Source organism: Hevea brasiliensis, unplaced genomic scaffold (genome assembly GCF_030052815.1).
Source record: "Hevea brasiliensis isolate MT/VB/25A 57/8 unplaced genomic scaffold, ASM3005281v1 Scaf516, whole genome shotgun sequence".
NCBI classification, from domain to species: Eukaryota; Viridiplantae; Streptophyta; class Magnoliopsida; order Malpighiales; family Euphorbiaceae; genus Hevea; species Hevea brasiliensis.
The window spans coordinates 1-27611 of record NW_026615047.1 but is presented as its reverse complement, the minus strand read 5'-3'; the positions used below and the strand labels follow the sequence as shown (position 1 = coordinate 27611).

The 27611-nt window shown below is 35.7% G+C and overlaps 1 protein-coding gene and 1 pseudogene across 1 annotated transcript; both read right to left on the bottom strand.

Annotated features, from left to right (window-relative positions):
- Positions 1-21271: 21271 nt before the first annotated feature.
- LOC131177507 (F-box protein At1g55000-like) lies at positions 21272-23704 on the bottom strand (the record flags this gene model as incomplete). Its single annotated transcript, XM_058142522.1, has 2 exons — positions 21272-22038; positions 23237-23704. Coding segments are annotated over 2 exons (843 nt in total), but the record flags the coding sequence as incomplete, so codon positions are not given.
- Positions 23705-24394: 690 nt separating this feature from the next.
- On the bottom strand, positions 24395-27605 carry LOC131177505 (protein AUXIN RESPONSE 4-like; annotated as a pseudogene).
- Between the last annotated feature and the right edge of the window lie 6 nt (positions 27606-27611).

Sequence of the window (27611 nt, the reverse complement as noted above, 5' to 3'; positions counted from 1 at the left end):
GAGATTTAAAGAAAAAAAAAAAAGAAAAGAAGGAAAAAAATATAAAAAAAAAAAGATGAAAAGGGGAAAACTTTCTTGAGAAAAGCCAATTACTTATTTTAATTTAAGATTCACATCTATTAAAATAGAGTGGAAGGGTTTTGCAATTAAAATTTCAAAAATTTCAATTTTAAAATTGAGTACATTTTTGGCGTGAATAGGCATGGGGGGATCATGTGTTTGCACAATCTTATTCTTTTCCCATCCATACTACACTTATAGTGTTCTGCAACAGACAGCAGGATCGCAGCTATGTAATCATCCATAGAGCCGCCGACCTGGGACCGCACATTTTAGTATTTTACTTTAAGCAATGTGAAAGAAAATGGACTAATTTGACCCTTCAATTTGATAATAAATTAAAACAGAAAAAAAATTAAATTAATTAATTTTTGAAATTGATAATTAAGTTAATTTTTTTCATGAGAGATGTATGTAAGGACGACTGACTTTGAATATTAAATTATTTTAATTTTAATATTATATAAAAATAATAATAAATTTTTAAGAATTTAATTCAAAATCATTTAAAATGGAGAAGCGAATTTATATAGCTAATTCTAAATTTTTGAGATAAATATTTAGTTGAGTTAAATTAGATATTATATAAAAATAATAAATAAATAATTTTTATATGTACAACATCTATCCAAAACTTGCTTATTTGAAGAATTATCGATTTTTTCACAAAATGCATGGTACCCATTTTATAAAATGAGAAAGAAATTATTTTTTATTTATGTAAAAAGTAATTTTTTAATACTCTCATAATATTTTTAGAATCTTTCTCTTATCTACATCCTGTATCGGTAAATTTCAAGAACTAATTTAATTAGAAAGCAAATTCGCCTTTTATTTTATTGATTAAAGTTTAATGCCCTTAAGTTAGTATTAATACGATTATTTACGAGTGAAAATTTTATTATTTGGCCTTTTTATTTTATCAATATCACAACTTGATCTCTATATTTTAAAAATTAATAATTTAATCTCTCACTTATAATTTTATTATAATCAAAGGTTCTTTTATTTAATATTACTTTTAATTTAAGTGAAAAGAGAAATATATATTTTATTTAATTAAGAAAAATTTACTATTTAACTTGTGATATTTGATTGATATTATAATTTGATTTTTATATTTTAAAAATTGAACGATTTACTCTTTTATTTATTTTTCTTTTAATTAAAATTAATTATTATTAAATAAATTAATTTATTTCTTTTATAAAAAGAATTCAAAAAAATTTAATAATTTCAGTAAATATCAAATACAAGCACTAAATTATTTAATTTTTACAATATACAAATTAAATTATAATATCAATCAAAGTTTATGAATTAAATAATAAATTTTTTTAATTAATTAAAAATATATTTATCATTTCACTTAAACTAATAATAATATTATACGAAAAGACTTTTAATTTTGATTAAAATATAAATAATAAATTAAATCATTTAATTTTTAAAATATAAAATTAAATCATAATATTCATCAAAATATAAATATCAAAGAGCATATTACACGTTATGAGTATATATATAGAGAGAATATTGATTGATGTGTGAATTAATTTGAAAATAATTTAAATGTAATAAAAAAAATAATTAATTTAGTAATTAATTAATATTTAAGATTCGTCATTTCTCACGTTGAATCCTCCCAATCCCAAAAGGAGAGACTTCTTTCATCTTTTTGCTTCTTATGGAGAGTCTTGCCCAACAGCCCTTAATGGAATTTCAATCTGGAATCTCATAGACCCATTTGGGTCTTTTTATGAGGACAGGTGTGCACATGTGATTCATTTTAATAAAAATAATAAGGAATAGGCTTTTTACAGAATCATATCCTATATCGATTTGCTGCTTGAAAAGATACCACTAACAAATGTTCCCTCCACACCTTGAAGCCCTTAAAGGAATGAAATAATATTTTTTTAAAAAAATTAATTAATTATCTATAAAATAATTTCAAAAATATTATGTGTATGCGTATAAATATAGTAGATCAGTAATTATCTAAAATTATTATTATTTAAATTTATAATAAATTAAATTATATATATAATTTAATTTATTATAAATTTAAATAATAAATATATGAGTTTTATTTATTTTACATGTAGATGTTATTATGCGTATTATATTTTAAATTCATAATAAAATAAATTTAAATATCATTTAGTTAGTTAAAAATTATTTTAGAAACGAGAATGAATAGACATAATTTTCTTTGTAGAATGTTTAAATTTTTTTTTTTTTCATTCACATTTTCGCAAATTAAAGAATTTGATTTTCACGACTAAATGAATCACTATTTCTCTTTCTAATATAAGAAATCAAAACATAAGAATTAGATAATTATTTTGTTAAAAGCTAAATATTCAATTACACTCATTTACGTATTAGGATGTCTCATAAAAACTATCATATTATTAATTAAGAAAAAAAAACATTTTTCATTTTTATATAATTAATAAAATTAAAAAATTGAAATTATAATTATATTAGATAAATATATTATTTTTATATTTTTATATAATTAATTAAGATAATAAAATATAAAAAATAATATTTTTATATTTCATATACATAATTAAAAATAAAAATTAATAAAAAATTATAATAATTAAAATACAAAAACATTACTTTTATATTTTCATACAAATTCAAAAAATATAATTATATTCAATTACACTTAATTAGAATGAAAAATTGTAAAAATATAATTTTTATATTTTCATAAAATTAATTATGAATGTAATTAATTTTAATTATTTAAAGTAAAAATATTAATGTAACACCCCAAAATTTTTAATTTTATTATTTTATGAGTATTATTGATATTTTAATTTTATTTAAATTTTAAGAAATTATTTGAGATTTTTTCGGATTTTAAAAAAATCGGTTTCGATTTTCTGAAAATATAAACTTTGATTATTTTTAAAAATTTATTTAAAGACCACGTGGCAAAACTAAAAATATATTTGGAGTTTACAAATTTTTCTGAGTTTTCTAGAATTTTTTCGAAATTTTTGGACCTCGTTTTCGATCCCAAGGCAGAGTAAAAATTTAAAATTTTGTATTCCAAATCGAACCAGCCGAATCGAACCAGACCGGATCGCTCTCCTTCTTCTTTTTCTCCGGCGCGCGTCTCCTCCTCCTTCTCTCTTTCTCCCGTTTTCTCTCTCCTCTCGCCCCAGCCCGCCGGCCAGCCACCTCCCCCGCCACCCTAGCTCACCGGCGCGCCGACCTATCCCTTCCCCACGGCCGGCCGCCGCCCCAAACGGCCGGAAAACGCGCGCGAACGCCCCTTCCTTACACGCGCGACCGTTTGTCTTCCCGGCCAAAATTCGGCCGATCCGGCCACCAATCGGACCGGGTCTTGTGTCTAAACTCATCTACTCGTCGAGAGCTTTCCATAGACACCAAGAACACCGAAATCCATCGAGCGGTTTGTCCAATTTTTGCCCGGGAAATTTTAGCCCATTTTGACTTTCGGGCTAGATTTCTCGCAAACCGTGAATCCCACGAGAAAACCGAGAGTACCAGAGCGCTCCACTCGTCGAGAGCTTCGCGGCGACATAAATTTCAAATTTTTCCGACACCGTTTTTCGGTGGGTCCCACAGAACTTCGCAGTGTCTTTCCGAGCATTAAATGAGCTTAGAAAATTCTGAAAAATTTATGTACTAACCCCCGTGTTGTGGGCTTCGTGTAGGTATCCTCAATTCGCGGAAATTCGACAGTTGACCGGGTCTGTGAATTTCCGGCCAGACAGACCCGTTACCGGAAAAGTCTCCGAATTGGACCAAGGTTTTGGCTACCCCCCCATTGTCAGATGTCCCGAGCGCGTCCCTGAAGTCGGAATCGGCAAAGGTAAACCCGAACCTTACTTTTTTGTAATTTTCTAGTGCTTAAATAGGATTAAAAATCCATAAAATATTCGTGGTAGCTCAGAAAATTATGATTCTTTTTGCAATACCCTAGTAATATTGCTAAGGACCACAGGACAAAATTTTAGAATTTTTAGAGCTTGTTTGTGCAGTTTTTGCAAAAAGATCAATTATAAGGACTAAATTGAAATTTTACATACTGTGATGGATGACTGATTTGATGGGCCCAGGAGGGGCTGTGTCATGTGATTGAGTTGTGGATATATGGATTGTGAATATAGAAGTGTGTTTTGAGCCATTTTGCAGGTTGGGTAGGTCCTAGGTATAGGGGAGATTCTGTCGGATTTTCGGCACGACTTAGGACGTATTTGGTCTTTTCATGATTTGTATTGAGTCAATCGTATTAAATAATTGTAATGTAATTGTCAGGTGAGTCGGGACAGCCTTCTTCCTCCGCTCAGCCGCTACAGTGACCGTTGTCAAGTCTGTGAGTAAAATATTAATTTTAATTGTAATTTCACTATTATTATATGTTCAAGCATGCCCATGCATCACTTATATGCATATATCTATGTAGATAAACTTTAGGCATAACTTATGTTGCATTCATAACTGTGAAAGTGCCATGTATGTTGTTGTGGTAATTTGGAGCAGTGTGTGTGCGTTGGCGTGCGTGTGATGTGGTGTGGACTATGGATAGGACGGGTAGTCACGGCTTAAGTTCTTCGCTGGGACCCGATCCTTCGGGGGTAGTCACGGCTTGAGTTCTTCGCTGGGACCCCGATTTGGTATATTAAGCGAAAGTCCGGCTTGAGTTCTTTGCTGGCACCAGGTTGGATTTAAGAGAGTTGTATAGGGGATCAGCTCCCATATATTATGATTAATATTACTGGGTGTGTGAGTGCTCCAAATTACCTTTTTGCTGTTATGATGTGAATTTATTGCTGATGTTGCATTTCACTCTACATGGTGCATTAGTTTCAGATAGTTATAGAGATTATGGTTAAAATCGATATTTTACTCTCTGAGTCGAACGCTCACTCCTGTTCAATATTTTTTCAGGCTACAGGAGGATTTTATTGTGGTTAACCTGCTTTTCTCCTTCGCAGGTTGTTTATCAATATTTGTGTAATTTTATTTACTCCTAGAATTTTCGCATGTGTTAGAAATGTTTATTTGATTTGGGTCTGTAATATAAATTGTTATGTGGACCTGTAAAATTACTATATGCATGTTTGATGGACTGGATGAGGGAGCTGAGCTCCCATTTGTCTTTATGTTGATATGAGTATGTGGAGGGTGAGCTGAGCTCCCCAATTGATGATAAATTTTGTTTACAGGTCGGGTGAGTCAAAAACTCCCCGTTGAAAGGTCCACTTTATGGCCGGACTCCGTCCGGTTGATTTCTTGATATTGGGCCCAAATGGGCCTTAGAGTTTGATTAAAGAATAGTTAGGCTTACTACGGGCCTTGGGGGCTTTAGGCTGGCCCAGGTCCTAGTGCCGGTCCGGCCCATAGGTTGGGTCGTGACAATTGTGGTATCAGAGCTTAGGCTCCAGATTCTTAGGGAATGTTTGTCTAAAGTATTGGGAAGAGTCTACTAGGAGTCACATGCGGAAAAATAGGGTCCACATTGGTCTTGCATTGTCATCTTTGCTTCTAGTTTTTGCTTCATATATTGTGTGTAAATATGAGTCTATAGAGCTGTGTAATGAGTAATTTTGAATTTTGTGGGCTAATGTTGCTGAATTTCAGGAAAATGTGTAGAAGCATGAGAGCTGCCACTGCACCAAAACCAGATGTGCCTGACGAGGTGTCAGCATAGGATGAGGCGCCTGCCCCGAGGAGGCGGGGTAGGAGGCCTAGAGCTGCTCAAGTAGAAGAGCAGCTGCCAACAGTTCAGGATCAGTCTTTCATGGCACAGGGTCCCATGGACCCCATGGCAGCTACTCTAGCTGGGCTGCAGAGGACCATCGATATGATGGCGCAGTATATGGTCCACCCTCCACAAAGAAGAATACCCACCGCACCAAGAGGGGAACCTTACAAATAGATCATAAATTTCAAGAAGTTGGTGCCTGGTACTTATGATGTGTCAGACGATGCATATCGGTTTTTGGATTCCTGCAGACAGGCAGGAGCAGAGTTGCAGTTGACTGATAGAAGACTTATAGAATGTATGCAGCATGTCATGGGGCCTATGCCTAGACAATGGATGAATGACTACATATTATCTCGGATGGAGGGTTTGTCGTGGACTCAGTTTGTGGAACTGTTTATCAACCGGTTTGTACCAGAAAGTTTCAGAGATCAAAAGCAGTGGGCCTTTGAGGCCTTAAGACAAAATGGCAGGTCTGTAGACAAATATGCTACAAAATTTCTAGAATTGAGTAGGTATGTCCCTACAGCAATAGCTACAGAAACTATGAAGGTGAAGAGATTCCTGAAGGGACTTGACAGGAGGTATGCAAACCTGGCCATGATGTCTGATCAGTCGTTTGATGTGGTAGTTGATCGAGCCAGACAGATAGAGATTAGCTATGCTGCAGATGACAGCGGAAGAGCAAAGAAAAACAGAGTAGAGGGTTCTTCAGGTGTTCCCCATATGGGTGCTCCAGATAGTGGTGGCCAGAGTAATTTCAGAGGAAGAAGTAGGAACAAGAAGAGTGGTTTTAGACACAAATCCCTAGGGTTCAGACCAGGGTACAGATCCAGCAGTGGTCACAGTTCAGGGTACAACAGTTCTGGATCTGGTTCAGGATCCTCCTTGGCACCTTGTGCACAGTGTGGAAGAGGACATTCAGGACCTTGTATGATGGGTTCAGGAGTATGCTTCAGGTGTGGCCAACCAGGTCACTTTGCTAGGGAATGCCCCGTGTTCAGTGAGCCACAGATGGGGTCACAGGGTTCTGCTGCAAATGTTCCTCGCCAGTTGTATCCTGGTGCTTCAAAGATGGCGGCGATCGATTCGGCCAACAGGGCCAAGGACAAGGGGGACGTGGATTTGGAGGCAGATCAGAAGGTAGAAGTCAGTATCAGGGTTCTGCCACTCAGGGTAGGGGTCAAGCTCGGGTTTTCACCCTGACACACCAGGATGCTCAGGCTTCAAATACAATTGTGGCAGGTATTCTTCTGGTCTGTTCCTATGAGGCTCGTGTTTTAATAGATCTGGGTGCTACGCACTCATTTGTCTCCCCTGTATTTGCCATGAGATTGGGTAGACACCCTACGACCTTAGAATGTCCTTTGTCGGTAGCTACCCCACTTAGTGACAACATAGATGTATATATGGTTTTTCCGGGTAGCTCAGTAGTAGTGGATGGAAAGATTCTCCCAGCAGACTTAGTTCCTCTACCAGTAATGAATTTCGATGTAATCTTGGGGATAGATTGGTTGGCAACTCATTATGCCACTTTAGACTACAGGAACAAAAAGGTGTATTTCCACATACCCGGTGTGGAAGAGTTTAGCTTTGATGGTGACAGGAGCATGGCTCCATATAACTTGGTGTCAGCAATTAGTGCTAGAAAAATGTTGAGGCGTGGATGCCAAGGGTATTTGGCATTGGTGAGAGATACATCTGTAGAAGGTGTCAACATGGAAAATGTTCATGTTGTCAGAGAATTCATGGATGTCTTCCCTGAAGAGCTTCCAGGGTTGCCACCAGAAAGGGGAATAGAGTTCTGCATTGATGTTGTTCCGGGTACAAACCCCATATCAATGCCACCTTACAGGATGGCCCCAGCAGAATTGAAAGAGTTAAAGGAGCAACTACAGGAGCTGTTGGACAAAGGTTTCATGCGTCCGAGCACTTCACCCTGGGGTGCTCCTGTTCTATTTGTGAGAAAGAATGATGGGTCATTGAGGTTGTGCATTGACTACAGACAGCTGAACAAGGTGACTGTGAAGAACAAGTATCCACTTCCTCAGATCGATGATTTGTTTGATCAGCTCCAAGGGGCTAGATTCTTTTCCAAGATAGACCTACGATCAGGCTACCATCAGTTGAAAATCAGGAATGAGGACGTGTCCAAAACGGCATTCAGGACAAGATGTAGTCATTATGAGTTCTTGGTGATGTCTTTTAGACTCACTAATGCACCAGCAGCCTTCATGGACTTGATGAACCGGGTGTTCAAGCCATTTTTGGACCATTTTGTCATCGTATTCATAGATGACATTTTGGTATACTCTCGGACTGAGGAAGAACACGTGTGGCACTTGAGAATGGTGTTGCAGACTTTGAGGGAGCACCAGCTATATGCCAAATTTTCAAAATGTGAATTTTGGCTAAAAAGCATCTCATTCTTGGGACACATGGTTTCTAGGGAAGGTATTCAAGTGGATCTCAAGAAAATTGAAGCTGTAACTGATTGGCTTAAGCCTACAACAGTCACTAAGGTGCGAAGTTTTCTGGGTCTAGCTGGCTACTATTGGTGTTTTGTGCAAGATTTTTCCAGGATAGCGGCTCCCCTAACTAAGTTGACTCGGTAGAATGTTCCATTCATTTGGACAGATGACTGTGAGAAGAGCTTCCAGAAGCTTAAGGAGTGTCTAACCACCGCCCCTGTGTTGACACTACCTATGAGTGGTGAAGGATACACCGTGTACTGTGACGCCTCCAGAGTTGGCCTAGGGTGTGTTTTAATGCAGAATGGAAAAGTAGTGACTTATGCTTCAAGGCAGCTGAAGAGGCATGAGCAGAACTACCCCACCCATGATTTGAAAATGGCGGCTGTAGTCTTTGCACTAAAAATCTGGAGACACTACCTGTATGGTGAAGTGTGCGAGATATACACCGACCACAAGAGTTTGAAGTACATCTTCCAACAGAGGGATTTAAACTTGAGACAGAGGAGATGGATGGAGCTTCTGAAAGACTATGATTGCACTATCCAGTACCACCCTGGGAAGGCCAATGTAGTAGCAGATGCTTTGAGCAGAAAATCTTCTGGCAGTTTGGCGCACATTTCAGCAGAGAAAAGACCGTTGATTCGGGAAGTACATGAGTTAATGGATCAAGGTTTAATCCTAGATCTTTCAGATGAGGGGGTATTGTTGGCTCATTTTTCAGTGAGGCCAGACTTGCGAGACAGAGTTAGAGTTTCCCAGCACAGAGACCAACAATTGATGAAGATCATAGAAAGAGTACAGCAAGGTGAAGGTGGTGAGTTCGGGTTTGCCAATGATAGCGCCCTTATGCAAGGTTCTAGGATATGTGTGCCCGATGTGGACAATCTCAGAGATGAAATCATGCGAGAGGCACACTATACACTGTACAATGTCCACCCAGGTTCCACCAAGATGTACCATGATGTGAAAGATAGCTACTGGTGGAATGGCATGAAGAGAGACATAGCAGACTTTGTGTCCAAGTGCTTGACTTGTCAGAAGGTAAAGTTTGAACACCAGAGACCGTCAGGGAAGCTGCAAGAGCTCCCTATCCCAGAATGGAAGTGGGAAATGATCACTATGGATTTTGTGGTAGGTTGCCTGCATCACGTGAGGATATGATTCGATATGGGTAATTGTAGACCGTCTAACCAAATCAGCTCACTTCTTGCCTGTGAAGACTACGTATTCTGTGGCACAGTACGCCCGACTCTACATTCGAGAAATAGTCAGATTGCATGGAGTTCCGGCTTCCATAATATCTGACAGAGGGCCCCAGTTCACTTCTCGATTTTGGAGGAAGTTGCAGGAGGCACTTGGCACACAGTTGAACTTTAATACAGCTTTCCACCCTCAGACAGACGGACAGTCCGAAAGGACAATCCAAACACTGGAAGACATGCTTCGCATGAGTGTTTTGAATTTTGGAGGTCAATGGGATGATCAGCTAGCTTTGGTGGAGTTTGCCTACAACAACAGTTACCATTCCAGCATAGGGATGGCACCCTATGAGGCACTATATGGAAGAAAGTGTAGGTCTCCTCTGTGTTGGACGGAAATGGGAGAAGCAAAGGTGCATGATGTAGACCTAGTGCAATACACTTCAGAGATAGTTCCCTTAATCAGGGAACGATTAAAAACAGCTTTCAGTAGGCAGAAGAGTTATGCAGACCCCAGACGGAGGGATGTGGAGTTTGCAGTAGGTGACTATGTATTCCTGAAGGTTTCTCCGATGAAGGGAGTGATGAGATTTGGAAAGAAGGGCAAGTTGGCACCTCGGTATATTGGACCTTTTGAGGTTACTGATAGAGTTGGAGCAGTTGCCTATCGGTTGGAGCTACCACCCAACCTTTCTCATGTTCATCCTGTGTTTCATATCTCCATGCTCAGGAAATACATTTCAGATCCTTCTCATGTACTACAGCCGGATGTAATAGAGCTAAAAGAGAACTTGACATTTGAGGAGCAACCTGTAGCCATAGTGGACTACCAAGTGAGACAGCTAAGATCAAAACAGATCCCTATGGTTAAGGTTTTGTGGAAGAGTCAGTTAGTGGAAGAGTGCACCTGGGAGTCAGAACGGGACATGCGTAGCAAGTACCCTTATCTGTTTAATGTGTAATCATGTACTTTATTCTGCCTTGTGTAAAATTCGAGGATGAATTTTCTGTAAGGGGGGGAAGAATGTAACACCCCAAAATTTTAAATTTTATTATTTTATGAGTATTATTGATATTTTAATTTTATTTAAATTTTAAGAAATTATTTGAGATATTTTCGGATTTTAAAAAAATCGGGTTCGATTTTCCGAAAATATAAACTTTGATAATTTTTAAAAATTTATTTAAAGACCAAGTGGCAAAACTAAAAATATATTTGGAGTCTACAAATTTTTCTGAGTTTTCTAGAATTTTTTTCGGAATTTTTGGATCTCGTTTTCGGTCCCAAGGCAGAGTAAAAATTCAAAATTTTGTATTCCGAATCGAACCGGTCGAATCGAACCGGACCGGATCGGACCGGCTCCCTTTCCTTCTTCTTTTTCTCCCGCGCCCGTCTCCTCCTCCTTCTCTCTTTCTCCCGTTTTCTCTCCTTCGCCTCACCACTGCCGCCCACCTCCTCACTCATCGGGCGCGCCCACCCCTTCCCCACTCACGGCCGCGGCCCCAAACAATGGAACGCGCGAACGCCTCCTTGCGTTCGCGACCGTTCGTCTTCCCGGCCAAAATCCGGCCGATCCGGCCACCAATCGGACCGGGTCTTGTGTCTAAACTCATCCACTCGTCGAGCGCTTTCCATAGACACCAAGAACACCGAAATCCATCGAGCGGTTTGTCCAATTTTTGCCCGGGAAGTTTTAGCCCATTTTGACTTTCGGGCTAGATTTCTCGCAAACCGTGAATCCCACGAGAAAACCGAGAGTACCAGAGCGCTCCACTCGTCGAGAGCTTCGCGGCGACATAAATTTTGAATTTTTTCGACACCATTTTTCGGTGGGTCCCACGGAACTTCGCAATATCTTTCCGAGCATTAAATGAGCTTAGAAAATTCTGAAAAATTTATGTACTAACCCCTGTGTTGTGGGCTTCGTGTAGGTATCCTTAATTCACGGAAATTTGTGATTGACCTGTCTATGAATTTCCAATGCATGCACTGCACGGAAAAGTCTCCGAATTGGACCGAGGTTTTGGCTACCCCCCCCATTGTCAGACGTCCCGAGCGCGTCCCAGAAGTCGGAATCGGCAAAGGTAAACCCGAACCTTACTTTTTCGTAATTTTCTAGTGCTTAAATAGGATTAAAAATCCATAAAATATTCGTGGTAGCTCAGAAAATTATGATTCTTTTTGCAATAACCTAGTAATATTGCTAAGGACCGCGGGGCAAAATTTTAGAATTTTTAGAGCTTGTTTGGGCATTTTTTGCAAAAATGATCAATTATAAGGACTAAATTGAAATTTTACATACTGTGATGGATGACTGATTTGATGGGCCCAGGAGGGGCTGTGTGATGTGATTGAGTTGTGGATATATGGATTGTGAATATAGAAGTGTATTTTGAGCCATTTTGCAGGTTGAGTAGGTCCTAGGTATAGGGGAGACTCTGTCGGATTTTCGGCACGACTTAGGACGTATTTGGTCTTTTCATGATTTGTATTGAGTCAATCGTATTAAATAATTGTAATGTAATTGTCAGGTAAGCCGGGACTGTAACACCCCTAAGTTCGGTAGTGCGTACTACTGTTCCGGTGACCAGTGTTGTCCGGACAGCTAGGATGCCTAGAACTACACTTCGTTATGAGTGAGGAGACATAAAATAAATGAAATACAAGAAAAAAAATACAAGAAAAACAAAGAAAAAATAATAGTAAAGAAATGCAACCAAGTTAAGCGAGCCGAGAACCCTAGCGATGAGTGATCGCACTGGGAAGTCACGGCGTGGACCGTTGACTAGCCCTGGACTGCGGGGAACCCTGGAAAATATTTTTAGGACTTAAATAGACTCTTATGGAAGTATAAATATCATTAGAAATATCAAAGAAAAATTAAATAATTAGTACAAAGAAAAGTGAGAAATCGAAAATGCATAAAACCGGTGTTACCGAAAAATCGGGAATGCAATCCGAACAGGGGCATTATGGTCATTTGACATCCCGAATTGTCTTTTGACCTAAATGTCCATTAAAAATAAATAATATTACACTTAGAAAATAAAATGAAGAATTAATTTGGTGGTACCTAATGTAAATAGCCAAAAGTGAAGTGAAAATTGTGTAAATAACACATTTAACATATAAAATGATTAAACCAAAGTGAGTGGACCACTAAGGAATAAACTAAGGATTATAAAATGTGTTAGTGGGCAGATTTCTCCACTAAACACTTCATCTTCAAGCTTGAGAATCATCCATGCCGTAAATGAAAAGCTCCCAAAACCTCCATGGCCATTTTTCTTTAAGCTTCATGCACTCCTTCAATTTACCTCCAATCACCTAGGTAGCTTCACTAAAAATTGTCCCCACATCACAAGGAAGAGCTTGATACCAAAATCAAGAAGTTTGGTGAAGGTTTAACAAGCCCCAACCATAGGTAAGTTTGTATTTTTGAACTTTGCTTTGTTAAAGTTTGTATACTTGTTATGGGTGTTTGAATTGTGAAGAAAATTTTCAAGTTTGAGGAGTTCTTGATATATCAATTTTGGGCAGCCATGGAGTTGTATATTTGATGATTTATTTTACATATGTTTGATGGGAATTCATGTTAAATAGGGTGAATTGATGTCCTAGTAGTTAATTCCACATGTAAATGGTGATTATGAACTTGGAATGGAAATTGATGAATTATGGACACTTTGGCATGGTGAAGCTTTTCGGCAGCCTTGAGGCTTCTTTGATAAATGTATGTGTTCATGAAGATATGGGCAGAATTGTGACATTGAGGATTGATGAGTGTGTATGTAAATTGGTTGTGTAAAGTATGTGTAAGAATTAGAAATGTCCATGTGTATGTATTGTTTTATTTGGACTTTATGAATTGGAGTTTTATTTGGTGTATTGAGGATGTTTATAATCTGCACAAAATAACATTAAGGTAAGGTGGTATATGGTTTTGGTAATGTACCAAAACAGAATTGGTAAGGGAAGTGGACATATAGTAAGGTAAATGTGTCATTGATGTATGTTTAAGCAAGGTAATTAAGGGCAGTATGCATTTTAGCCTATAACTTTAAATGTGTAACTTCAATTGGTATGAGACCAATTGGAGGTGAAACTAGGCACAAAATTTGCCAACTTTCATTAAGAAAGCATACCAAAATTCTGCTTGCAAGGTGACATGAAAAATGACCAATTCGGATTAAGTGCAAGTGAAACCTGAAAATTGACCATTTGGGCAGCAGTTAGTGTTTAGGCCATAACTCACTCAAAACAGGTCCAATTGACTTGAAATTTTAACCATGAATAGTTAAGATCCATACCTACAAGTCTTATGAAGACACCAAAGCCCATAAATGACCATAAGCAAGTCAAACAGCTTACACAAGTTCGGGTCCAAAAACTGGCCGAACCAAAGTTGACCAAAATTGACCTAAAATGACATAATTTGATGCCATTTGACCAGCAATAGTAAAATGACCATAACTTGGTCTACATAACTCATAATGACATAAAATTTTGCCCCGCATTCCATAAGACATAGATCTACAAGTTTTTAGTTTTGACCAAAAGCCGAAAACCGAGGGAACTAGGTCGTCCGGCTAGGTAAAACTAGTATCCCGGAATCCAGCAAATTGCAAGAAAATGCACTAAACAAGAAAATGAAATTGGTAACGTGTACCAACCCTAAAACACTATCGAATGTGACATATTAGTGACACTAAAACCTAAATTACCTAGAACACATCGAGGGTCGGTATATTAGGTGATTAAGCAAATAATAGCTTTCAGTGAATTATTTGTCAAATATTATCGATAGAGACAGTTTAATTTAGTACTAAAACACTTCAAATTGTGTTTCTCAGTTAGCAAAGACTCAGAAAAAGGGAAGGAAATACTGAGTCCAGACCAGGAGACAGTTATCAGAGGTTTGTGCACAACTAGTTTTTAACTGATTTTGTTTTGAATATTTCATATGATTAAATGACATATTTTTCTTATGTATTATGTTCAGCAAGCATTGGATTTAATTCAATGATTATTGAAATTGTTATAGTATGTATGAATTTAGCTTTGTGAAATGGTATTTCCACAAGTATTAAGCATTGTTATGGATTGAATAAATTATGTTTTGAAATATTGTGATAGAACATGTTTTGAATTGTGATGGTAATTTTCATGGAAAAATGCAAATTTATGATTTGAATTGTGATGAGCATAAAAATTATTGGATATTGGAATTGACTTTGAATTGAATTATATTGTGATTTATGCTCACTAAAAGGATTGTGATATTGTTTTATATCTCACTATAGATGCTTGACTAGGTTATTACCCGTCTCTCTCATTTGTTGAGAAGACAATGGAGTTAGTTGTGTTTTGATTACCATGGTACGTGCACAGGCTTAGATTTTCCTCTGATTTGAGGTTAGATCTAAGTTTATTTTATCGTTATGGCCCTTGCGGAAGATTCATTATTGTGATGGTACTGTGCACGATGATTCGACCTTCCCGACCATAGGGAGTTAGAATCTGATTCGACCTCCCCGACCATAGGGAGTTAGAATCACCCCGAAGATGGCCCTTTCGAATTAGTCTTACATAGTTAGTGAGATAAAGAATGGCTTTTGAGATAAAGAATAATTTTTGAGATACAGCATGGTTTTTGAGATACAGCATGGTTTTTGAGATACAACATGATTTTTGAGATACAGAATGTTTTTGAACAGTAAAGAATTATGATTTCAGTTATGATTTATGTATAATTGATTTTGTTGGAACTACCTTAAATGGTTAGTCATTATTTGATAAATTGAATGTCGTGATCAAAGTCATTTTATACAAATGATTTACGTTATTGGAAATGAATATTTTGAGTTTTGAAATTTGATGAGTATTCAGATTTCCAAATTATTTACTGTAAATTTTGTCAATATATATTGTACTATGTTTTAAATTATAGTTGTGCACCACTGAGTTCACCACTCAGCGATAGCTTTGTATGTCGTCGCAGTAAAAGAGCATAGAGCGATGAGTAAGTTTCTTTGAAGACACTTTCGATCACTCAGTATATTATAGGTATACCTATGTACATAGGTTTTGATGTATGCATGTAATAATATGTATGTAAATTATTTGAGCAGTTGTATAAAAACTCTTGTAAAACATTTTGGTATGTAATTAAATGTAAATTATTGTAAATATAAATTTGAGATTTCATTTACTTGAATAGTTTTGTATTATAAATTTTGAGTTTTGTAATCAATGAAATGTTTTTTTATGATGAGATTAGTTTGAAAATGAATTGATTGTTTATTGAGAATTGAATTGTGAATTGAAATGAAGTTATTGAAGTTGTATTTGAGAAAACATATTGGGAGCATTTTCTTTTGCAGGATTGAAGAATTGTTTTCTCAAAATACAACAAGACTTTGCGAAATTTTGAAAAAATTTTATAACACCAGATTTTAATCGATGATTTAAATTTCACGAAAATTGTTTTAAAATCCCTTGTAGTATATCTAATGAGTTATTGGTAGGCGAAGTACGGTAATTCATTAGGTGTACTACGAGATCATGTTACATCTTACAGGGGAGTAGGGTGTGACAGGGACAGCCTTCTTCCTCCGCCCAGCCGCCACAGTGACCGTTGTCAAGTCTGTGAGTAAAATATTAATTTTAATTGTAATTTCACTATTATTATATGTTCAAGCATGCCCATGCATCACTTATATGCATATATCTAAGTAGATAAACTTTAGGCACAATTTATGTTGCATTCATAACTGTGAAAGTGCCATGTATGTTGTTGTGGTAATTTGGAGCAGTGTGCGTGCGTTGGCGTGCGTGTGATGTGGTGTGGACTATGGATAGGACGGGTAGTCACGGCTTGAGTTCTTCGCTGGGATCCGATCTTTCGGGGGTAGTCACGGCTTGAGTTCTTCGCTGGGACCCCGATTTGGCATATTAAGCGAAAGTACGGCTTGAGTTCTTCGCTGGCACCAGGTTGAATTTAAGAGAGCTGTATAGGGGATCGGCTCCCATATATTATGATTGATATTACTAGGTGTGTGAGTGCTCCAAATTACCTTTTTGCTGTTATGATGTGAATTTATTGCTGATGTTGCATTTCACTCTACAGGGTGCATTAGTTTCAGATAGTTATAGAGATTATGGTTAAAATTGATATTTTACTCTCTGAGTCGAACGCTCACTCCTGTTCAATATTTTTTCAGGCTACAGGAGGATTTTATTGTGGTTAACCTGCTTTTCTCCTTCGCAGGTTGTTTATCAATATTTGTGTAATTTTATTTACTCCTAGAATTTCCGCATGTGTTAGAAATGTTTATTTGATTTGAGTCTGTAATATAAATTGTTATGTGGACCTGTAAAATTACTATATGCATGTTTGATGGACTGGATGAGGGAGCTGAGCTCCCATTTGTCTTTATGTTGATATGAGTATGTGGAGGGTAAGCTGAGCTCCCCAATTGATGATACATTTTGTTTACAGGTCGGGTGAGTCAAAAACTCCCCGTTGAAAGGTCCACTTTATGGCCGGACTCCGTCCAGTTCATTTCTTGATATTGGGCCCAAATGGGCCTTAGAATTGGATTAATGAATAGTTAGGCTTACTACGAGCCTCGGGGGCTTTAGGCTGGTCCAGGTCCTAGTGCCGGTCCGGCCCATAGGTTGGGTCGTGACAATTAAATAAAAAATACAATTAATTTGAATTTTTAAAGTGAAATGAATATATTTTTAATTATTTAAAGTAAGAATATAAAAATATACTATTTTTATATTTAATTACTTAATAATTAAATAAAATCGAGAATTATAAATAATTAATATGAAAAAATATATAAATATTATTTTATATTTTCATGTAATTAATTAAAACTAAAAATAAAAATATAAAAAAAATAATTTTAACTTAATTTTTATTAAATACAAAATACATTTTTTTTCAAAGTATATACCTCATCACCTTGACATGACGTTACCAATCAAAAATTAAAAAACACATCATTAATTTTATTAAAAAATAGTATAAAATTTTAATAAAGTTAACAGGATTTCTAACACCGTTACAAGTTAAGAAATTTTATTAAATTTTCACTGGGTTAATAATTTGTTGCCTTCTGTCATTGCTTCCTTGAATACAATTTATCTATTAATTTTGTTTACGTTTTCTTGATTTTCCTTATCTTTTCCTTTATGGGATCTGAAAGAACTTAATAAAGAGAATTGAGAATTTCTTGTGCATCTAGAATGGTTTTTGCTATTGGATTATCATAGATTTCTACCCTCAATTTCATTTTGGCTGTTAGGGATACAATTGATCTGATTTTCTTTAATACATGAAATTTCATGCATCTCTAGTTAACTAAGCATGATTTTACCATTAATAATTAATTGACTTACAACACATAATTGAAATAGAAATCTTGGAATTTTTAATTTTTAAAATCTCGTTCTAATTGTTCTTATTCTGAATTTCTAATAATTTTTTTTTTCACTTCCCAATTTCTTAATAGTGATATCTAAGACTTCCTTTGCACCACTAACTCTCTCAATCCGGTAGCTCCTACTTTCTCTTTTTTGTTTTTTGCCTTGCCAATTTCATTTCTATCACTTAAAGGGTATGGGTTATTCATGTTGTCGATTTTCTTATGTGTTGTAGGTGTTTGTTGAATTGTCAATGTAGAATATTAAGCATTTGGCTACCATTCTCTGGGTGAGACTAAGACAGATGTTATTGATTTTATATATTCTTTTGTCTTGTTTGCAGTTTTTTGTTTTTGCACACTTATTTAAATAGTTTAATGACAGGACATAATTTATTTTAAATTATTATAATTTTATCAAAAAATATTAATTCATATAAATCACTTATATATTATTATTCATAATTAATTTTAAGTTCTGAAAGACTAACCCTTCACGTGAAAATGAGCCATAAGTGGCTATGAGCAGAGAGTAGCTCACTTATTTGTAGTTACTAAAATTTTGCTTTCCAAGAAATTAAAAAAAAAAAAATTTTATTTAAAATAAATTATAGTAATGTTATTTTTATTAAATTTATATTTTTTAATAAAATTAGTAATATTTTTTAATTATTGATCGGAAACATCATATCAGCATGATAAGATGGTGCTCAGGACTATTTAATAATATTCCTATGTAATGTCCCCAAAGTTTTTAAAATTAAAATTTGTCTATAAATTTTAATTTATTTTTTAATAAAATTATTGTTTTCTTCTTTAAAATTTTTTTAAATGAAAAATTTACCTATAATTATTAATTTTCTTTTAAATCATTATTCAGCTTTTCAATATATTTATTTTTATTCCGACTCAGTACTTTTATATAAATTTTATTATATTTTTATTTTGATTTTTTTTTATTTTTATGAAGATTTTATTTATTTATTTTTAATATTTATTTTTAACATAAAGAATTTTAATTCCGCCTGCATCTTTCTTGGTAGAAAAGAATAATTATTGTTTAAATTTGTCTCACACCTAGGGTTGATAACGGTCTAATTTTTATGGGTATCTGATCTGTTCAAAATTTAATAGGATGGATTTAGATATTATACAATCGGGGGCACGGAATGAGTTTTAAATTTGAAAAATAATGTCCCTAATAGATTTGGATCTGATTTGAAATTTTACACGTTGAGTATCCGTTATCCAAATTCGTTTATATAAATATTTAATTAAATATAAAATATATATTTTTATAATAATATTTATAAATTTTTATATATTTGATTTTATATAAAATGAAATTTAAATATTTTATAAAATTATTAAAATTTTAAAATATAAATTATTAATTAAAATAATTTTTTATACAAAATATTAATTGAGTTTGAGACTGATTCAAATAGTTAAAAATAAATTTTAATAATATTAATTAAATTTAAATTTAAATAAAATAATTTTTATGGATACCTACCTGTTGCCATCACCATCCACAACAACTCCAAGTCAACCAAATTGACCACCCAAAGCTCCATTTAACGAGGTTTGGTTGCTGTCAATTCATGTGAGCTATAAGGACATATATTAACACATCCTCATCAAAGACAACAATAGTAATGGTCATTCAAATTTCATATTGAATATAATGAGTGTGTATAATGTTTATATAAAATGAGAGATTTTAATAAAAATATTATAATTTTTTTAAGATATCAAGTCATATTCATGTGTGAATCATTCTCTTGATAAAATAATAATAATAATAAACGACATTGTTTAATAATTAGAAATTGGTAAGTAGGAATTTTCAAAACAACTAGCAAACTAACTACCAAGTCAATTCAACTGCAATTCAAGTCATTGTGCTCCTATCAACCAAACTTTATGAATGGGCCGATTTACTTAATACAGTTACTATTAAAAAGATTTATAAAAAAAAAAAAATAAAAAGTCATATTCATGCATAGTATCTGATAGAATTGATTGCTACATCCGATTAAGCCATTTCGTCTGCAACTTAATATGGTTCAAAATCTCTAACTTATGACCAAAAAAAATTACTTGACAAACTAAACAACGAAACTTCACAGAACTCAATTTTAATTATTATTTGCTAAGTGTATACAAATTGAAGATTATAATATCAATCATCTTTGAGATTCTTATTGATAAGTGATGAATGTGAAGAAGGTGTTGAATGTTGAAACTTTGGACCTTGATTGAAGAAACTCCCAGATTGACAATTACATTGATAATATCATCTAATCAAATAATGTTAATCCCCATGATCCTTCGTTTAGGCAGCGCCCTTCCACTGGTTTAGGGTTTTCTATTCATCTTAAAATGATAGAATTCATTTGAATTCAATTGTTTGAAATTATAGAATAGTAAAATGAATGTATTTATTTACATACTTTGCCCTTATTTATAAAGAAATAAACATAATTTAAATAAGGGTGTTTGACCTTCCAAAAACACCAATTATATTTGCTATTTCCTCTATTTTACCATAGGTAGAGAGGAAATAGCAAGCATATATCCTACCTTGTTGGGATGCTATGAGTCCTCAAACTAGCCATTGTTTGAATCCATCATTACTAATTTGTCTGTTAAACAGGATACAATTCTGATTAATTTTCTTTTAATTACTTAAATTTTTTGTTTCTCAATCTGATAATATTCCTGCAAGATGTCTTTGAGAAGCCATTGATTTGGTTCATGCTTTATATTCTTTCCTTGGATATGTAAGTTTTAAGTTGTTTGAAACTTTAGAGCTTCTTTTATTGATGGGGATCATCACCACAGGTTTGTTGATGTTTGTAAATACACCAGCACCAAAATTGGTTAGGTATAGATATACATACCTGCTAATCATTGTCAACCGTCAAGACCACCCTAACACATGAATTTATTTCAAATGTTGCAAAATTTGGCTGCGAGATCGGTTGCACTTTGGTATAATTTTCCATTCACCGAGAGCTGGTGTAATAAAGTTCAAAGAATAACTCAGAATGGTAATTGATTAAGGAAAAAGAAATGGATGAAGAAGAAGCAATGCGAAGATTTTGTTAACTCTGGAAAGTTGGCTAGAGTTGCATCACCTGCTGAGAGAAGTTTGCTTTGGCAACTGCCATACCAAGTACATTCCAGATTTTATATGTTCTGCATTGGCAAGCAAAACAGGGCCACCCGTGCCAAACCAAGGGGGTGAAGGTGCAGAATAATTGCACCTTTCAATTGCAGGTATATACAGCCTCAGCACACATAAAAAGCTAAATTGCTGCAGAACTGAGCATATAATAGTGAGTGATAAAACATTCCTATTTGGACAAATTCAGTTTTCAATTCATAAACATAAATTCAGAAGTGAGACAGAAGTTGACCCACAAACACATATACAATACAAGTAACACATTAGCTCAAGGCATTTGTAAGATGCAACAAAGGAAACTGAAGCAGTTGAACTAGGCCAAATCAAGGCAAACATCTATCACTTGCTTTATCTTGATCAGAAGACAGAGGATCATAACTTTACTGCTGAGTCAAATAGTAATTACCACGAGTACCATGAATATGATATTAACACTTGCTCTTTGCTCACTCAACGAGATGTTATTGAGGATAACTGAAGTGTGAAAACTTTGATCCAGAATGATACTTCTTCATGTTCAATTCATCATCAATTTGAGATTTCCAACTAACCTAACCCTGCTTGCCTCTCCCACTTGAGGTCTGCTGAGAGCTCTGTGATAGCAGCCCGGGGGTCACCATTTGAAATAGACAAGTAATATTGAGCAGTCCCATCATCAACTTGCATACTTCTCTTTAAAGAGTCAAGAACCCTTCTCTTGCCTCGGTCAGAGGTTGCCCAGTTTGACAAACACCTCAACTTTCTGTCAGGTTCACCCTCAAGATACAGCACTGCCACTTCCCTTTTTGCATAGGTATCCAACTCTACGTAGCATGTGCCATTCATGAGAATTTCTGGATTGCTTATAGGGATTAGTAATCTCTCCCTGGAATGTATGCCATGGTCACTCATCATATTGTTTAACCGTTTTATGTCCATAACCTGCAGCCAGAAGAAAATTTATTCTAATATGGTTACTACATTTACTTTAAGCATGCCAAGAATGAAGTGTAAAAAGTTCCATATTCTAAAAATAAAAAATAAAAAAATAAAGGAAAATTGTTCAGGAAGGTTAGCTTTTAGTTGAAGAAGGTTGTGGCTGCCATGTGTGACAGGAATAAAACTTTATCAAACTTTCAATTTCATTCATGCATAACTACCACCTCCTCACAGTGCCATTTATCCTTTCCCCAATCTTAATACAGCATCAATTTTGATTTAAGCAAATCTTGAAACCTATTTCCAAGTTAATCAGCCATATAAAAGGAATATACACTCAAATCTTTGAATTATTTTACAGAAAAAGTGAAAAACTAGCAACATACATCTAGAGCAGTTAATTGCAAACTATAATTATACTTCAACTGAACTGATTGTCTAAGCATTCTCAACATGATCAATGGCTTAGCCACTATACATTTTCCTAGAGTCATAATCCCAAACATAAGCCACGATGCAGCCTAAATTTTCAACAGCATCTTTTTCTGAACAGCACTTTTTTGGTCCTTAAACCACAATGCCAAATGAGGCTTAACTGAACAGCCCCAACTCTGTAGAATGAGCTTCAAATTTTACATCACAATCAATAAGGTCTCATACATTTTGATGGACAACCTACTCAATTGTTAATAGCATCTCTCATTCTACTATTAGTTTTGGCTATCCAAGCACAAAGATTAACATATTTATCCAGATCCAGCAACTCTTTGCATAGCATCTATAGCTCTCACAAAGTATCAAAGATTTGAAGAGAAAACCGTGGTAACAATAATGAACTCCATCAACTAGCCAACCAAACTAATCAATCGCCTCTTTTAAAACAAAGAAAGCAAATTCCCTTTCCTAACTTCTCTTTTACTAAAAGCATTAGAAATGAGCTACTCAAGCATGGCATTACTGTTTTTCATATCTCACCCAACTGCGCATCCCCTCAGTCGTACTGTTAAACATGACTATAGATACTACTTCTTTTCCCTTATATTTGAGGAAAAGATTTTTTTTTCTTAAAAAAAAAAATCCACACTTGACACCCAAGAAAATTAAGAATAAACTAACCACCACAAACCCTAATGTTAGCACAATCAACCAAATGAAAGTACAAAAAAAAAAAAAAAGCATAGAACTTGAAATTCTCCAATACCTGAACCGAATACTTGACCGCAAGACTAGCAACAGTATCCCCCCTTGCAATCTTGTGCGAAATAGAGAACTTCCAGATGCCATTATCTCTCCAAAAACTTCCAGACACAGGCTTCCCTATTACCTCCTTCAATTTCCACGGACTCATAAACGTGCTCCTCACAATTTCACCATCCGACGCCACCGAGTTCCACACCCTGCAAACGCAGCTCGCCCGAGCCAAGTCCGCCACCGGAAGCTTTTCGAAGATCAGCCGGAGTGTGTCCCGGCACGTGAGCGCCGAGAAGTGGGAATTCATTGGAGAGATGGTGATTGGGGTCTCAGCCGATATGTCGGTTGAAGACTCCACTGGGTTGAGGGGCTGCGTAAGGATAGGGATCGGATCATCCTCGTCGTTGTCGCCGCAACAGCCCATCGTTTCAGAGAGAGAGAGAGAGAGAGAGAGAGGGTGAAGATTATTAAGGCAACATCAATTAATACTAGCGGTCAGCGGGTCTCCGCACCAGACGTAAGTCGTTGACGTTGGCAAATTACGGACATATATCTAGAATTGTCGTTTTATATTGAGCTTTAATTTTATTAAACAAATTTTATTCTATTAGAAAGTATATATTTTTTTTCTTTCAATTATATATATATACATTTGAGATGCTGTTATAAGCTCCTGAAAACCAATTAACATGCCAAATAAGCTCCAAGTAAGTCTATAAGAGAGTAAAGCAGTAAAGTCGATGGCCTTCTGATTAACTAGTTTATTATTCAAGTTAAAATTTATTATTTCTTATATTTATAGATAAATCATTTAATAAATTATATAAATATCGAATATTAAGTTAATATCTCAAAATTCTTTCTCTAAAATTCGGCCTTATTATTTAACTGACATTGCTGATATTATGAATACTCGATAAGGGTGATGCTTAACTTATTGAGTGAGCATTATGGCTTGATTATTTTATCTGAGTAGTCTTATGCTTAGTCCGGACTGTTCAAGCGATCTTATGCTCAGCTTGATTTATGCTTAGTCTCGGTTATCCAAACAATCTAGGTTGTCCACATTGAAGTCCACTAGTTAAAGCGTTGACACTTTGACTCAGTTTTGGACGGATAATATCGATATAAAAATAATATATATATTTTTTTATGTATGTTCACAAACTTTATCAAGTAAAACTCACCTATGTTCATATTCGTTTGTTGAGATTAATTAAGTTTAGCCCAATAAACAAATGCAAACAAGTTTTTAATTAGCATATTACAAGTTGTTCATCAAGCATGCTGGCTTGTTTATATCCCTAAATTGTCAAGAAAATGAAATTGCTTACATAAAAGCTTCACGAGGAATATCTTTGCCTTTGGTGTTACAAAACCCGGCAATAGCAGAAGAATTTGGTAAGAAAATGAATATTAGGGAAGTACACACAGAAGCTATAGCACATTGGGCATAATGATGTTCATATTCAACCACCGTGCACTCTCAGTCTTGGCGCTGAGAAGACATTAGATCAAGTGCCCCATCCATGTACCCAGCTGCATGAGCATGACCGTGATGGTGATCATGGCCACTGTGACTGTGACCATGACCGTTTTCCTAACTGATTTTGGTAAAGAGGATACAAACTCAACAAGAATATCAGCTAGCTCATCTGTAGCATCTTCCTGAAATCACAAAGAATCAAAACTGAATTTCAATTCAAATGCAGGGATTGCAAGGGGGATTGGGGGCAATTAGGCAAAGAGGCTCAAGTTGTACATTGAGCCTACCTTGATCCCAAGGGGGATTGGAGGCGCTCAGTTCAACAAAAGATCATCCCAATTTCTTGGGACAGGTTTGAGCCCCAGGGAAATGTGATCTGGCCACATACGAACTCAAGAAAAGCAACTGCACTGATGCATGTTCTTATTTTCACGTTGTTCCAGTTCAAGCAAAGAAGTTAGTCCTTCTTCTCCAACATTTTGGGTTAAGTGGCCTGATTCAACCATTCTTCTTGAAGCTGGATATGGTGAGGATAAAAAAAATAATGGGGGAAGGTGAAAGAGTATAGGCACTGAACAGAAGAGGGACATTATGAAGACTGTTGAGATTGGACTCCCAGAGAAAAAGTTTGAAGGTTAGTTCTACAGTTTTCTATCATTAGTCAAAATCAAACACCATATGCCCATGCACAGATACATATGCACGCATTACATAAACTCCACTCTCTCAGCCAATGCCAATCAGTGACAAACAAAGCTCAGTTAACTGCCTGTATCTATGAGAAATTCATTGCTTAAATTTCATGTTTCAGTTGATCAAATCATTGCAGAAGGCAACATCAAGTCTATGTTTTGATGATAAAATTGGTTAAATCTTATTGAAAGCTGGACCATTTTGTGAAAATCTCATTAAAACTCTACTAGGAGGATAATATTGAGTCTTGACAAGGCACATCTAAATCTGCTATCATCAACCATCGAGAAGACAATTCAAGTGAAAAAGTATATAATAACATCAAGAAACTGGAATCAAACTCAAGCATACACAACCTTTTCAATTTCACCTCATTAAAGGTAAATTTTGCTCATGAGAAGATACCAAGTAGTCAATTTGCCATTGAAGCCAACTCCAAAATCCAAATGCATTCTACATGTTACTCAATAGTCAGTTCATATGGAACGAAATATAGGAGCTGCATAATCCAATTACCAAACAGTCTACTAACATTTACTAATGAGCCACAGCTGATTCAATAATTGAGAATCCCCGCGCATAACAAATCCAAACGCAACTCAGAGTTTGGTATTTTGAATCAACAAACACATTTGAAAACTAAAGTACGATAAGGGATTATATTAGGTGATGATAAATCCTCACCTGAGGCCACCGCCCGCCAGAGTGAGAAACAAATTTTGCATGTGGAAGTGCCGCAGCTACCCTGTGCCCTTCCTGACTCTACTCTTTCGACCAACTATTAGACCAAATCACCTGAATTGGCACTTCCTTTATCCCATCCAAACCACCACATTCTGCTACACTAAAGCTAGAATTCAGCTTCTTTCCTGCATCCACAACAGCTCTCCTCACATTCCTTCCTTTCAAAATCACTCTATGTGTCTCCAAATCCAAACCACCAATCCTCTTTGAACAACACAAGCGAATCAATTTCTCATATGCAAAATTTGATCCCAAAACAACCTCTCTAGTTACTGGCATTTTCAAAGCCCGCAAAGGCAAAGCTGGTTTTGACCCAGTATCTGAAAGAGTGATGCTTCTAACCAAATTTGAGTTCTCCAAAACCCAATTTGCCACCATTCCTAAGCTTGAATCATGCAAAACCAAATGCACAGGGGTAACCCCATCGTTTCAAACTTTCAATCACTTGCTCCAAAACTCTTCATGGCTCAATGCAACAGGTTTATCCACGCTCTTTAATTTATTATAGTGGGACATAATTTCTTCATAAGGAACCTCACCTGTTTCAACCATGTTATCAAAAAGCCAAAACAGACCCTTCTGATTAATCAAACCATCCAAAACCCAATTTGCCACCATATCTAAGCTTGAATCATGCAAAACCAAATGCACGGGGGCTAACCCCATCGTTTCAAACTTTCAATCACTTGCTCCAAAACTCTTCAGTCCTCAATGCAACAGGTTTATCCACGCTCTTTAATTTATTATAGTGGGACATAATTTCTTCATAAGGAACCTCACCTGTTTCAACCATGTTATCAAAAACCCAAAACAGACCCTTCTCATTAATCAAACCATACGCATCCAATATCCTCTTCAAAATCCCATTTCCTCTCTCCTCAGACACCTCTATTCACTTATCAGAGAATCCATTCCCAGGCAAATCAAACACAATCCCATGAATCTCTTTGAAGCCTAACAAGTCGATCGATTTCCTAAACGAAAGAACTAAGACCCAATCCATAATAATCAATACCTTCTTAGTCACATAACCTTTGCATCTGCTTTCCACTGCGAAATTCTCAGTGGGTGGTAGATTTTGGGCGAGCTGGACTTTAATGGTACGGCCTGTAGAGTAGTGTTGGCGCTGAGGGATCGAAAGGAAGAAGAAAAAGGATCTGGGGTCTGATGAGGAAGAGGCAGAAGAGAAATGATAGTTGCAAGAGTGATTAGAGAGACTGAAAGAGTAAAGTAGAACCAGAAAATGAATGGATTGTTTTGTGTCCGTGTGCGGTGCTCTGGTTTGGGTTTTGGATTTTTAGATGGCAAAGTTGGTTCCTTTTTTCCTTTTAGAGGCTGTGGCTCTAGTTCTGGTTCTTCAGTGATTATTTCCATTGACGAATCTGCTAAACTGGGAAGAATTTCGAACAAAAGATCTACGCAAAAGATCATAGTCGATAGAAGTACAAAAGCGAGAATGGTC